General features: G+C 57.0%; 1 protein-coding gene across 7 annotated transcripts in view; it reads right to left on the reverse strand.

The window, feature by feature from the left end:
* Window positions 1-15275, reverse strand: part of NPRL3 (NPR3 like, GATOR1 complex subunit) — a 42746-nt gene that overhangs the window by 973 nt on the left and 26498 nt on the right. For all 7 annotated transcript variants that reach the window (XR_002077284.2, XM_019439752.2, XM_019439751.2 and 4 more), the window contains 6 exons: window positions 9681-9818; window positions 8550-8706; window positions 4745-4851; window positions 4149-4278; window positions 1631-1820; window positions 741-933 (listed from right to left, as the gene is read on the reverse strand). Coding sequence is in view for 6 of the 7 variants with exons in the window: in XM_019439752.2 (XP_019295297.1) it covers window positions 741-933; window positions 1631-1820; window positions 4149-4278; window positions 4745-4851; window positions 8550-8706; window positions 9681-9818 (915 nt within the window). In the remaining variant the exon portion in view is untranslated. The remainder of the gene's footprint in view (window positions 1-740; window positions 934-1630; window positions 1821-4148; window positions 4279-4744; window positions 4852-8549; window positions 8707-9680; window positions 9819-15275) is intronic.

The following is a 15275-nucleotide window of genomic DNA, read 5'->3' on the forward strand; positions in this document are numbered from 1 at the left end:
GAGCCCAGGTGGCCTTTGCCCTCACAGCCACTGGTGGGGATCTCAGGGTCTCGGGGAGGCGGCCACCCACACCTCCATCCCCAGCAGAGGCAGGAAAGGTCCCCTCAAGTGGGTCCGTGAGGACACAGGGCTACTCAAACCCTGGAGCCACGCGAGCCTGAGGGCCATTCCCGCCCTCAGCATCCTGACGTGGGTGGGGAAGTCCCATGTGGCTACGGACCCAAACAGGATCAGTGCTCTAGGGGGCCATCTGTGGCAGGGCTGGCGTAGGAGGCCTGGACGTGGCTGCTTCAAAGAGTTGCCTGGCATGCGGTTCGTGACTGAGGGTTTCCTCACCTCACCCAGAAAACCATACACCTGCAGAGCCCCCCACCCATCCCGAGTCAAAGCCGGGTCTGACAAAGTGTGTCACCAATGATGTAGGGAGGCTGGAACCCCTTCCCCCCACTGCCTGGGCCAAGAGCTTTCCCACGTGGGAAAAATCCCTGCCAACCCCCGTGAGGAGGAGAACCTGCTGCTACTTCCAGAGAGGTGACAAGAGACACCCAGGAAGTCCTGGAGGGACCCCAACGTCAGAGGCACCACGGGTGGGGACACCACAGTGCCTGAGACGCCACCTCAACCAGCAACTGCCATTTGTCATCGATGGATTTCAGTTGGGGTTGTGTTGGGTAAGTCCCCATCCACTTTCTGTTCTGACCCTAGAACTGAGCCAGCCCCACTGGTCACCGCGCCCCCACCTAGCAAACATGCGGAGGTCCTCGGGGTTCTGGGCTGCAGGCACGCTGAGGATGGCCGCCCGCTCGTGCTCCGAAAGGCTGGCCAGCAGGTTCTCCGTCATCCTCTTGTTCAGCGGGGAGTCCCCACTGGGGAGAAGCTCTGCACTGGAGTTGTCCATGCTGGGGCTCGTGAGGGTCATGTCGTCACTGCTGGCTGTGGGTGGCCGTAGGTCAGGGAGCAGCCAACCCCCCAAACATGCCCCTGTTGCGCCATCTGTGCCCACCGGGAATCCACTGCCACGCCCTCTGGTCAGGGCCCCCCCCCCCCCCCCAGCACAAGGCAGGCCTGCCCATCCCGCCCCTCCTACCCGACATGGACAGGGTTCTCGGACTGGACCTGAAGACCAAGGTCAGGCCTTAGTCGAGGGAGACTTCCAGCCCTTCATCTGCCCCGAGCCTGGGAACCTGGGGCATGCTGTGGCCACAATGGCTCTTTAAAGAAGGGGCTGTGACAGTCACTTTCTCTTCACAGGCCCTGGACACAGCAGTCTCAACCGTGACCTTCTAGTGACGGTGTGAAATCTGCTCTGATCCCAGGCTGCTCTTGACTCGAGCCCAGGAGCCCAGAGGCACGGCTTTCTCCTCAGAGCCACAGAAGTACAGGGAGGTCAGGGAGAGAGGTCTCCTGTCCTCCCTCAAGGGAGAGCCGCTCAGCAGGGGGCAGGGGCTCTCCGTGCGAGGACCCAACTGCCCACACAAGGTGTGGGTGCGCGTGCGCACGTATGGCCACATGAAGGTGCTCCAGTCGCTCCCAGCCGTGCCTGTGTCGGGATCCTGGCCGCCACTCCCAGGCACCCTCCCGAAGGCTACCCCCACCCACCAGACGCGTGCCCCGGGCAGGGGGCTCCTACTTGGGGAACCAAAGCTGAGGGCGTTGGGTGTGCTGAGGCTGCGGCCGCTGACCCTGGTGGTGAAGGGGACATCGTCCTCTCGAGGGTGGGGCTCATCCTCACTGGGCGAGGCCATCAGGCACACGTATGTGTGCAGCTGGACAAGGAGCCTGTGCTGCAGCATCCACACGACCATCTGAATGAGCTGGGTCTGCACGAGAGACAGTGTGAGGCCCAGGGTGGTAGGCGGGGTGGGGGGGGAAGGCTGGTCCCCCACCACCGCCCTGCTCCCCTCTGGGTAGGATCCGGGAGCCACGACCTGAGACACGGTCCCCACAAGTCATCCCAGACGTAAGGGCCACATGAGCTTCAGGGGCCCAACCCTAGAATACAAGGCTTCACATCTCAGAAAAGGAGCTCTTGGCTGCTGGCCGGCCTGCAAGCCCAACTCCCTGCTCCAGGGAAGGTGGCAGGGCCACAAGGGCACTGGGCTTACACCTGCACTGCTCCCACCACACACCTGGGCTTTCGTGCCCAGAGCCGAGGAACAGGACTGATTACATGGAGGCCCTTGCTCTGCCTGGTCTCCCCCCGGCCACTCAGCCCTGTCGCCCAAGCCCCCCACCACACAGAGCCGGGCCCACTGTGGCCTGGACACCGTTCACAAAAAGGCTGCTGCTCTGAGAGCAGGAAGTCCTCTCCTTGGGTCAACCTGGAAGCCTGCCCAAGGACAGGGAGCTGTAATGCGGTGTGCAGTCCTAGGGCGTGGAGTCCACCCCTCCCTCGGGGGCTGCCACCTGGCCAGGGGCAGTGAGGAGGCCTGTGCAGGCATGGCTTGAGCATGCCTGAGCAGGAAGGTGCATGTTCTCAGACACACACATCTGCCTGATCGGATCTGCGGGGGTCCCCTCCTGGGAGGGGATGGCTGCCCAGGGATGAAAATAGCGATGTACCATGGGCGTGTTATGACCTGGTCAAACCAAATACAATTGAAAAGGACTGTAATATAACTAAACTTAAAATTAACAAGTAAAACAAAGAGGCTTCTTAAGACCTCAACAACACACTCCAGGCCCCGAAACAGGAGGTGTGACAAGAAGGCGGGCTCAGGGGCACCTGGGTGGCTCAGGCGGTTAAGCACCCAACTTTGAGTCAGGTCGTGATCTCACGGTCTGTGAGTTCGAGCCCCGTATGGGGCTCTATGCTGACAGCTCGGGGCCTGGAGCCTGCTTCACATTCTGTGTTTCCCTCTCTCTCTGCTCCTCCCCTGCTCACACTTTTGTCTCCCCCTCTCTCTCTCTAAAACATAAATAAACAACAATAAAAAGCAACAGAAGAAGGAGGAAGAGGAGGGGAAGGGGAGGAAGAAGAGGGGGAGGAGGAGAAGAAGCAGAAGCAGCAGAAGCAGAAGGAGAGGCAGAAGGAGAAGAAAAAGGCCTCAGCCCGGGACTGTGCAGGACCAAACCCAGCTCCATCTGGGCCCTTGACAAGGGACAGGGTGGCCCCCCCAGGCATGGCTTGGAAAATCCACCCACCATCCAGACCATTAGGAAGCTTCTGCTGGGTACAGATGCAAAGCGTGTCTTTTATTCGGCTGGCATGGCCTGGCACAGTTCCCGGAAACCAAAGGCCCCATGAAAGGCGGCCTTTAGAACTGTCACACTCAGCATCTAAATGAACTCAAGAACCTGGATCTCCATCTCATTCACAACTTGAGAAGGGAAAGAATTTGCTTTTAAGGACTGGTTTAACAGATCTGTCGCTTATTAAAACAAATACTTTGGAAGACAAAGCCTTGAGAACACCCAGCCCCATCTCCAACACCTGCCCCATCTTGGCCCTGTGCTGGGTCCCTGCCCAGAATTCCAAAGCTCCAGGCATTCAGCGGAGAGGAGGCAGGCAGAGCCTTGTTCTTGGGTCTAGGCTGCACCTGGACCACAAGCCCCAAACCTCCCTGGATGAGCCCTTGCCACACCCAGCAATCCCACCTGGCCCTCACTTTGCCCCAGGCCCAGTGGGGCCTGTTCCAGGCCTGTCCTCTCCAAATCCTCTTGGATGAGGAGATTCTGGGGACCAGTGAGCCCAGAACTTAGACCTATATACCCTGTGGCCACCTGAACTGTGGAGGGGGAGAGAGCAGGAGGGCAGGGCCCAAGTTCAGTGAAAACAAAGCCGATTCCACACACACACACACACACACACACACACACACACACACACACCCAAACCCAGGAAAGGTCACCACTCTCCTGCCATCTGGGCTTCTTAACTCTGTTCTACCCCAAGAACCACTCACCATAGCCAGGGTGGGCTCCACTGGAGTGGGGGTGGGGGGACTTGGGACTGCCCAAGTGTCTGCAGGTGGCCTGGCTGGGGAGCCAGCTTTTGATCACCTTGGCACAACATGTGCCACCTACTCCCCAAAGGAAGCCCCCTCCTCCCCAAAACCAAGGCTAAGGGTGCAGCACTGAGGGCTCTGGGATGAGAAACTGACACCAGAGGAGTGGTTCCTGGGCTCCCCAAGACTCCTGTGACTTACCTCCTGCACCGGGGGGGCGAGGGGGTTTCTGAATTCTGACAAGGAGACGGGCAAGGAGAACTTAGCAAGGACAGATGGCAGGTCGTGAGCTGGAAACTGACGGGAGAACTGCTCAGCCAGTGGAGAGTACCTGGGGATGGGTAAGGTGGGCATGACCGTGAGCTCAGCAGGCTTCTCCATCATTTCATGACATCTGTGCCCTCACCATGAGCCCAGGGTGGGCAGCAGGAAGGCTCAGCATAGCTGGTGGCCTAGGATGGGTGCAATGAGGACAGAGCCCAGATGCTCTCCCTCGAGGGGCAGAAGGAACAATGGGCACAGGACACAGCCCCTCTGAGCCCCCAAGTCAAGACCAAGGCTCCCAACCCCCACCAGGCACCCCGTCCAGACCCCACTGGCCAGCAGACATGGGGGAGCACAGACCCTGTATGGAAACTTTGAATGCCAGAAGAGCACACGCCCAGGGCAGGCCACGTGGTCCTGGACCAGGCCAGAATAAGAACCTGGACACAGCAGAGGCCAGTAACCAATTCCAAGCGAGGTCCTGGCTGAGCAGAGGAGCACGGCCCTGGGCTCTGGCAGCCAGAGGTACTCACAGACACACGCTGGCGTTGGGAGAAAGCATGTAGACATTGTTCTCACACAGCGGGTAGATGATGATGGCCTTGCCCCAGTACACCAGGTGAGCCGCGAGCTGGAAAACCTGTAGGCAGAGGGAGCTGACGGCAACCCCCCCACCCAGGGGCTTGGCACGGCAAGCACACAAGCCTTTGTATCACCGGTCGCTGTGTGGTTTGGGACAGTCACTTCCCACAGGACCCGGTGTTGTCCAGGCTGGCAGTAAGGAGAAGTCCCATGAGCATGGGGACATGTGAGGTGCTCAGGACCATGGGGTCAGCTCAGCTGAACAAGGGCCTTGTCTGAACAAGCTGGCAGAGGCCAGCACCCTGCTCCCACCAGGAGCCCAGCATGGGGATGGGTTTCCACATGGTAATGGATGTGGGTCAAATGAACCTGTCCTACACCTCCTGCACTCATCCCTGTGTGTCCCAGTATCCCGGGACCACACTCCACTGCCCGGCTCTCCTGGACGCTCAGACAAGATGGGCCAGAGACAGACTAAGATGCCAGAAATTCCTTCCAACTTCAAGAGGGGAGCCCAGGTCTGAGGGTACGGCACTGGACACTTCTTTTTTTTTGGTTTTGTTTTGTTTTAGTTTTTTTTAACGTCTATTTATTTTTGAGACCTAGAGAGAGACACACACAGGAGGGGAGAGGCAGCGAGAAGGGGAGACGCAGAATCCAAAGCAGGCTCCAGGCTCTGAGCTGACAGAGCCCGGTGTGGGGCTTGAACTCACGAACTGTGAGATCGTGACCCGACCCAAAGTCGGACGCCTAACCGACTGAGCCACCCAGGCGCCCTGGCACTGGGCATTTCTAATTCTGCATCACCGAGGTGAGCGTGCTGCCCCTCCGTGCCATCACTATGTGTCCCCAAGTGGGCAAGACACCCCGACCCACATGCAAGGCCAGGGACACCGCTGAGTCCACCTCCACCTCATCTTGGCAAACAGGACCTCCAGTGGCACCACCAGTGCCAACGTGGCAGCAATTTCAGTTCCTTCACTGCCGCTCTTCTCTCTCATCCCAAGTCCTACCGAAGCCCACTCCAAAGCAAGGACACACCCACTTTCCTCCGCCTGGCGTCCACCCCCCACCACTCCCTGCAGCCCGAGCGCCGTTCTGGGGACCAGAGGTCTGAACTCGGATCCCAGGCTGCAGTGTCTGTCAGCAGGACGACTCTCTCCAAGTCTCCGCCTCCTGTAGCGGCAGCCTTCCTTGGCCTGTGCGTGTGGCCACATCCCTCCAGTCTCTGCCTCCAGGGTCACGTCCCCTGCCCACTTCTTACAAGGACAATCCAGGGTCACCGCCCATCTCAAGATCCTTTATCGCCTCTGCAAAGTCCCACGTGAGGTTGCATCCACAGGACCTGAGGGTTAGGATGCGAAGGTCTGTGGAGCCATTACTAAGCCAATCATAAGGAATGGACACTGTGATCAAAGATACTGTCCTAATTTATACATACAGAAAATCTGGAAGAATCTACTGTGTTTACCTCTGAAATACAGGATTGCAGGCACTCTCTGTGCCCATAATTTGCGAGATATATCAGTTTGTATATGAAAGAGCGTATCGACTTTATCACGACAAAAAAGGCCCCAAATAGGGGAGGAAGGTGGGGTGAAATAGTGAAGGAGATTCAAACTACACTTATCTTGATACGGAACTGCTGACTCCGTATACAGCACGCCTGAAACTGTCGCTGTGTCTTATTTATAAAAACAAAGGGAGCCTGGGGGGCTCAGTCAGTTAACCATCTGACTCGATTCCAGCTCAGGTCATGATCTCACGGTTCCTGAGATCGAACGCCACGTCTGGCTCTGCGCTGACAAGAGTGGAGCCTGCTCAGGATTCTCTGTCTCCCTCTCTCTCTGCCCCTCTCCTGCTCGCCCTCTCTCAAAATAAATAAATTAAATAAAAATAGATTAGATTAAAACAAAGCCCGGGGCGCCTGGATGGCTCAGTCGGTTAAGCGACCGACTTTGGCTCAGGTCAAGATCTCACGGTTTGTGAGGTGACAGCTCGGAGCCTGGAGCATGCTTCCGACTCTGTGTCTCCTACCCTCTCTGCCCCTCCCCCACTTGTGCTCTGTCTCTTATCAAAAATAAATAAATCTAAAAAAAATTTTTTTTTAATAAAAAATAAGAAATAAATTAAACAAGGCCCAAAATATTTACTTTGCCTGGGATGGAACAGGAGTTATTTAAGATTTTATTTTTTCTTCAGTGATCTCTATACCCAACACGGGGCTCAAACTCATGACCCCAAGATCAAGATTCACATGCTCTTCTGACTGAGCCAGCCAGGTGCCTCGGGAACATGAGGTAAGCTGACATCTTCTCTCTAGTGGGGCCATCCACGCTTGAGGGTCCAACTAGGCTCAGCCAGCCTCTGCTCCCCTGCTCTCCCAGGGGCCTCCACTGGGCCACCTGACCTGCCACAGGCAGCAGCAGTCCCAGAGGCCAGGGAGACTGGCCACGCCAGCAGGAAACCCTGATTTGAAGTGAGCTCAGTGGGGAGGGTTATGGAAGGAAATAACAGCCTCCCCATGGCAAGGTGGGGGGCGGGGTGCGTGAAGGGGTTATCATCAAAGCTTTGTCTTTGCCCAAAGAGACCGAGAAACTTGAAAGCTTTGACAGCTCAGCCTGTATTGATCAGAACACAAGCTCTGCAGTGTGTACAAAACAGCCAGAACATTTAAGGTTCTGTCTTGTGGATGCTACGAAGGTGACTAGGATGTGGTCCTCACTGGGTCCCATCTAGTCCGTGAGCCCATATGACACACAAAGGCAGAATCGGATAGACTCTCTGGCCAGGTAAATGAAGGTCATGGGGAAGGACTTATTCTGGATGGCAGAACCTGAAACGGCTGCTTTGGGAAACAGAGGCCTGAGAGTCAAGCTCCCGCCCCTTGCCAAGGACCACAGGCCAAAGACGTGCCTCCCAGAGGGCCCAGGTAGGCTCGCGTCACACCTGGGATCCTCTTCCTCAGCCCATCTGAGAAAGCAGCTGCTCTGTAGCCAGGTCCTGCTGCCCCCTGGTGGCCACATGGTGCCCACCGTTCTCGCCCTGGGGCTCTCACCTGGAAGGCACACTGTCCCAGGGCCTCCAACTTCTCTTTATGCTTCTCTTCACTCCCTGGCCCCCACCCAGACTCCAACCAGATCGCAGCCAGGGCTGAGAGGCCCTCTACCCCATCAGAAACTGCAGCCCACAAGCACGTGGCTTGGCAAGAGGACGGCACCTCACACAGAACATAGGCCTGGGTGCACATACGAGGTAGAGGTCAAGGCCACGAAGCTAGGTCCTGGTTCCGCACACAGGCAGGCTCTCAACCCAACTTCCTGCCCTCACCTCCCACATTGGCAAAGTGGAGCTGTGGTACTGGCTGCTCACACGACGACACTCTGCGTGCCCCTGCAAGCCCCTAGCCCTGCCACCCCATCCTTCAGAGCCCAGTAACCCAGCACCTGGAGGGCCTCATGCCTCACAATCCTTGGACACAGGGGTTAGTACAACGTTAGTCCCAAAGCCAGTTCACAAAGCCCGCCCCGAAGCCAGGCCTGACCCGGATTCCAGAACTTGGGAGCCGACCCAGGGACTACCCATCCCATCATGGCAGGCCACGTAGTGGACCTGGGTACATGGCACACAGGCAGCCTGCTTTCCTGACACCCTGACCTCCCACCTTCAACCAAGGGCGGCCTGCTTTGACGTGCCCACCCCTCCCTCCCCCATTCCCCCCTATTTGGGGTATCTCCCCAGGCCCCCCGGGGTTACCTGAAGCAAGGCCAGATCTGCATCCTGGGCCAGCTGCTGCAGGTTCTTCACGGCAGACGTGGTCTTGATCACGCGCACCAGGGCCGGGGAGCAGTCGAGCGGGAGCTCGCCCAGCAGGGACTTCTCATCACTGAGAAGCAGCAGGGCGTGGTAGGGGCTGCGGAGTAGAGTCACGGGTCACCAGAGCATGCAAGCCACAGGCCTCCCCAACCAGGCACACGCCTTGAGCACACAGACACTGAACCCCGGAGAAGAGGCCGCTGGAAGGATGAGAGAGGCCCAGGGGCCTTTAAGAAGCCACCAGGATTGCAGTCACCTTCAGAAGAAACTAATTAGAACAAAGCTGAAGAAGGCCCAAGGACCCGACTCCATCCCCACCTCTAGGATTGCCCTGCAAATGTTTGTTGACTGAAAAAACGCGTGACTCTTTTCTAAGGAAAGAGTCCCAAATACGGGAAAAGCAAAATCCTCACCACAGACTATGAACAGAACCACATTAAAACGTACTCAGCAAGGAAACCCAGGAGGAAGGACGTGGACTTGAAGGCGTGGACTAGGTGAGGGAGGGAGGGAGGGCGGGCCAGGGGGTGCCTTGCTTTCTGTCACCCCCAAATTTGCTGTCATGTGCCCACATTTCTTTTTTTAGTTATAAAAGTCTCTAAGGAAACGGGAGACTTGGTGGGATGTGTGTGTGAAAACTGAGCTTAGCTCTTACCTTGCAGGAAATCAGTTAAGTAACTGAGTTCCCACAAGCTCTGATTCAAATGCAGGAGGTCCGGTGAACAAACACTGTAAAGACAAAATCCCTCCCGTACCCTGGCTTCCCGCCAGGATGTCTGACCCCCACAGCCCTGCCCAGGCCTGAGGTGAAGACCCTTGGCGCAGGACCCCAGGCCGTGCCCGAGACGGCCCAGGGGAATCCTGGGGTTGGTAATTTCTGGACAAAACCAGACCCCAACATGTGTGTTTTTACTTCTATCAACAGTAGAGCCTTACCTGCCAGTTTCTGTAGCAGGAAGAGGGAAAGACAGTTCTTGGGAAGAAGTAATTGGTAAAACCTCAGGCAGAAGCTAAAGAGAAGAGCCCCCGAGGGGCGAGGGGCCAGGGGCGTGTGCAGGGGCAGGTGCTCACCGGATGGCTTTCAGGCTCCGCTCGATGGCCTCGGGGGGGATGAGGCTGGCAGCAGCGTAGTGGATCTTATGCGGCAGGCAGAAGCCCACCTCCAGCCAGCTGTTGATGTGGAGCCGCACCACGCCGGACGTGCAGAGGCTGCAGAGAGCAGGCGCGGCGACTGTCAGGTGCTACTGAGAATCCACACGGTAACTTCTGACCAGACACACAGATCACACAAAAACCCCTGAGGGTGCTTCTTCCAGGCACCCTGCCAGTCAGAGGAAACTGCAAGCGACGCCCTCCGGGGCAAGCAATCATCTTTGCAGATCTCAGTATATTCAAGACAAGAAAATGCATTAGGAACGCAGAACCGTAGCCCCGGGTAGCCCCGGAATCTGCAGTCCAAACAGAGTGCCGGCGCTCTGTGAAGGCCTCCTGTGCAGAGGGGAGAGAGCCAGGCCCCCTGCACACCCGCCGAAGGCCCCACCACACATGAGCGGCCAGGCAGGGCAAGGCCTGTCTCCAAAAAGGAGAGGCAGGCAGGACAGGAAGGGCGGGGGGTGCCAAGTCCCCCCAAGCGTCTTGTTCGGGAGGGGCACACGGCGCCCACCTTGCTGTGGATGCCAGCACCGCCCAGGTGTACCCCGGCAATGGCCCGAGCTGGCCTCGGCCTCACCTCATCAGTGACAGCGATCTGGTTCTTTCAGGGCCAAACACCACAACCCTGTCCCTGACTCCTCCTTTCTCTTATATCCCGCCTCAACCATCCCACCTGCAGGGAGGTACAAAGTCCAGACCTTCCCTGCACCGGCCCCCATCTGCCCTCGCACTCAGACCCCCACGGCTCCCATCCCATCTCGGCAGTCCCAGCCTGAAGCCCCACGTGACCTGCTCACTTTTCTCTGATGCCCTCTCCTACCCCAGGCCATCTGGTCCCCCGCCCTGCAACGGTCCCCACAACTCCGCTGTTCTCTGACTCAAGCGCTCCCTCCAGGTGACCCGGCTCCCTCCCTGTCTCAGGTTTCAACTCAAGCACTACCTTCTCCAGGAGGTGAGCTCTGACCCGGCCCTGGCCCTAGCCCCAGATTCGTGTGTCTTGAGCACCTGACCACAGGATGCAGTTTCCCCGACCAGAATTCAGTCACCACGTGTGCTCCTGTGTTGCACTAACTGTTCCTCACACGGCTGGCAAAGTGTGGGGTACTTGGGGGGCACTGAGAACCATTTCGTGAACGGAGGAAGGAAAGGGGCCCAAGGAACATGCTACTGACTCTGGGTGGACCACCTCTCAGTGAGCCCCTGCCGGGAGAACACGCTCATGGTGGCCCCACGGTAGGCACGTGGCCCCATACGCCCTGCACCAGAGAACCACACACAGAAGACTTGTTTTCAGCAGGGGTTTCTGAAACCCTCCAGCGAGAAGCCAGCCGGAATGCGCCCACAGCCCAGTGCACAGCCCTGGGGCTAAGTGCCAACAGCACTCGATGTCTGACACAGAGAGAAAGTGGCTGCTTGGGCAAAGCCCCCGTGGCTGGTGCTCACCACGCCCCTGGCAGGTGGACAAGAGAGGGGATGTGTGCCCACTGCCAAGGCCTGCACTGTTCTGACCCAGCTCTTCCCATCACATTCCAACCCCACTCTGCCATTCCCAACTGGCCGGAGAGGCCAAGATGCCCACATCTGGCCCGGTGTGGGAAGGCCGTGGCTCAGGGGGAGCCCCGCCTGGTCTTACACCTCCCTCGGGGGCACACAAACGCACAGTGCCAGCAGGAGGCGCTATGGCCCTCACTGCCTGCACCCACAGGCTGTTCTCGCCGTCTCTTCCCTGAAACGTCAAGCAGCAGACCAACTACCACGAGCTTCCCCGTGGGTCCACCCAGAGAGCCAGGAGCATCGTGGCCGTCAGGTTTCTCAAACAGGGAATGTGCAGGGAGAAAAAAGTGTGAAGAATGCAGAGCACATCTGCGACCTCCACAACCCCTAGGATTCCTGCCAACACCACCGTCTGCTCACTGCCAACCACCCCAGAGATCCAGAACACCCTCTGCTTGCCCTGCCTGGAGGTGTCAGGAAGACCCACGCCACGCTCCCAGGACACCTGCGCCACCGAGTGGTCCCCGGAGGGAGGGTCAGAGCGCCGCTGGCAGCAGGGGTGGGGGCCACAGGCTGTGGCTGAGTGTGGAAGGTGAAGGTTGGGTCACCGCTGACGCCACACTCCCTCAGGGTGAACCCTGCGAGTGTCAGGATCTAGGGAAGAGACCCGGGGTCCTTCCCCAAGGTCCCAGAGGAGGATACTACTCTTGGGTTCTTCGAGAACGGGGCGCTAATAAGTAAATATGAGCAGATGGAGACTCCCGGAGCCTCGCCAAGTTTTGGGCAAGGGTCTTCGCAGGTGGGCAGCTCCCATCAACCTCTGAAAAGCAGCCTCTTACAGAATCCAAGTTCACACGATGAGACAGCGCTCCAGTGGATGAGAGTCTCAGCATCCACGAACAAAAGGGAAGAGAAGAGTGAGGAAAAGCAGGGCTTGCAGGGAGAATGAACTGCCAAAGCTACATGTGCAGACCCCTCCTCCGTTTCACTATGCACCTGGACAAAAAGGCTGGTGGACTGAAAACAGAGTCTCTTTATTTCTGAGCTGTCCTCTTTAGGATACGGCTCAAAGTGGCGGCTGGAACACCACAGAATCAGAATTCAACACTGAGATTCCTACCATTTCAAAGGTAGCTGTTTTTGCTCCCCCAGGAGCTTGGCAAGGCCATGTACATGCACACACTGGCATGGGGTCCTCTTCTCCGGGTGGGAGAGACGCTCCCGTGTTGGTTCCCTGGTTTTCACGTGGATTTTACTCCACTTTTCCAGGCATCTGTTCACCCACTGGCAACTTCCACCCATGGAGTACTTCGCACTGGGACGCGGTGTGAAGAATCCCTGGACCGAGTCAGGAGGAGGAGCACACCCACCCACCCGGAGCCCCCAGGGAAGCCCTGCAAGTGCCCCTGCAGCAAGACAAGAGCCAGGAGCGGCACTGAAGTCTGCCAAGAGGAGGGAAGAGAAGGTCGGGCTCTGTTTTCAAAGTGCCCTTTGTTTTTTTTCCTAAAGCCTCCAGGGTAGAGGGAGCCCACCCTCTGAAAATCTTTGAGGCTACAGTTCATTTATTTATTTCTTGACTTTGAAATAGAGTTGACATACATTGCTGTATCAGGTTCAGGTGTTTGACGGTTCTCTTTATCACTCAGTGTTCACCAGCATAAGAGCAGTCACCACCGTCTGTCACCAAATAACATGATTCCATTATTAACGAGTATATTTCCTATGCTGTATAAAGTACAATTTCAAGACAAGTGTTTAGCAGAGCAGGGGTTTGGGTTCCTGCTATGCTTGTACTTCTACTTCCAGGGCAGTCACGTTTGGTCCGGAAACACCGCGCAAAAAGCACTCCCCCCCCAAGCAAGGCTTATCCAGCCCGTCCCACAGCTCTGGGCTAGATAGGGTCGCCTAGCCCCATCTGCCACGCGAGATAGATGCTCTTACCAGAGCCCCGAGTCCTAAAGCGATGACTGTGCATATCCTCTAAGGCACGCTCTTATCTTTCCTATCCCAGGTGGAAATGTACTGTGTACAAGCTTGCTCCATTACCCTCACACCTCACCGCCCGAGGACGAACTTCAACTCCTAACCGTTAGCTAATAGCCAAACGCCCTTGTTTGGCCTCGCAGGCAACCTTCACCCCGCCAGCCCAGCACCTGCTGGCCACTCTGGTCCCAGACACAGCCAGGCTTCCTAGTCCATGGAGCGGATGCTGCTCACAATCCAAGAGGTGCAAGCAGGCACCAAGTGGCCCGCCGTGACCCTTCAAACAGAAGTTTCTATGTATGTGCTTTTTACGGGCAAAGGGAGTAAAACTCCCGGGATATTAGCAGAGGTGTCCGGGGGCCAATCTCTGCTCTGGAGGGGCAGCAGTGGGAGGCAGCAAGGAACAAACGCAGAGTCCCCAGTGCCACCTGCCTGGCCAGGGCCCGGACAGCTCCTCCAAGCTCTGAGGACTCTTGGCCCCACCACAGACCCCATTAACTCTGAAAATGGTGCAACAAACACTTCATCAAAGCACGGAATCCACAATCACACAACTCCTGTTTGTTCATTCCTTTGGCCACCAGTGGACAAGCCGTGCTTCCCCACGCGCCAACCACAAGGTCTGTGTTACAGAAAGTGAAGGGGTATCCCTGACCTCATGTCATGGGAGACACCACCTAACAGTCACACAAAAGAGTGGGACACTGTCACTGAGATCACCAAGCTCCATGGAGAGACACAGGTGCTAGAACAGTCAGGGTAGGCTCCTGAGGGATTCATGCTGCCAGCCTATACTCATGGGCACTTGGGTCCCAGGGCACAAGGCCACCAGGCTAGTCGGCCACACCACAACCCTGGATTTTAATTAAAACAGCAAATCCAGAACCACTCCTTTGAGAAGTTTCACCCCGACCTCTAGCCTCCACATCTCACATCTTCCGGCCTCTCACTTCTGCTACGAGAAAACCCTCCCTGGGGTTTTCTGGAAACCTGCTGGGAAGTTGACAATAGGAGAAGGCGGCTCTGTGCTCTGTTCTACCAGATCGGTCATGTAAACTCAAGTCTCCCTTTCTTAGCTCCAAAGCAAGCCTACCCTACAGCAACAGGCCAGGCCATACCTCAAGGCAAAGGGAAGGCCGCAGGCCAGGGGGGCTCCTGGGTAGTCACAGAGCCACTGCTGTTGCCAGGCTGGGACCGGGTGCAGGGGGAGTGCACCACTGTCCCTGGGACTCCCTCCAGACAGGCCCTGTTGCCAGCTTACCTGAGGTGGGCCCCAGGACCCACAACCTGAGCAGGACGGGGTCTGAGAACAGGAAGGGTACATGGGGGTTCACCCTGAGAAAACAAGATCCTGAACACTAACACACCAGGGTGCCTGGGCTAGAGAAAGGAGGGCAACTGCTCAACAGTGGGACCCTGGGAGCCTTTTCTTCTCCAGAACAGATTCCTTTAAAGGGAATCCGGTCCAGAAGGACCTTTAAAGGGTCCTTCTCCTTAAAAGTAATGTCCACCAGGGGGCGCTGTGCCACCTCAAGCTCTGAGTCGCTACAGGCGGGCCAACTACCCAGGACTTCATTCCCTCCAACTTGCGGTTTAAACATCAGAAATTGCAGTCCGTTCTTTCTTTAGACATAGTAAGTGTGGTTCTGGTTTGACGTTTACTTTATCTCCAGGTTAGGCTGAATTGTGCTTGTGGTCTAACCCTAGCTGAGGTGTACAGAGTCCCACTCAGAAGCAGGCAACACTTCTCACAGAAGGGGTTTCTGGCACCAGCCAACCCAAGGCCAGAGAGCAGCACTTCTCCTACTGCAGAGACAGCTTCAACGTGATCACGAGCGGCGTCATGAGAGAAAGAGACGGGGTGGCTACGACACTAGAGACCCCACTTCCTAACGCCCAGAGGCCCACACCCAGCGGTCAGCAAAATCAGGACAAAGGAACTGATTGTGTCACAGAGGACAGCTCTGCCTCCTTTATGAGGGCACCCTTCCTCCCAACAGAGAGATGAGCTGGGATCTGGGGAGAGCTCAGAGAGAA

Source organism: Panthera pardus, unplaced genomic scaffold (assembly GCF_024362965.1).
Source record: "Panthera pardus isolate Hobbes unplaced genomic scaffold, ASM2436296v1 HiC_scaffold_4, whole genome shotgun sequence".
Lineage (NCBI taxonomy): Eukaryota > Metazoa > Chordata > Mammalia > Carnivora > Felidae > Panthera > Panthera pardus.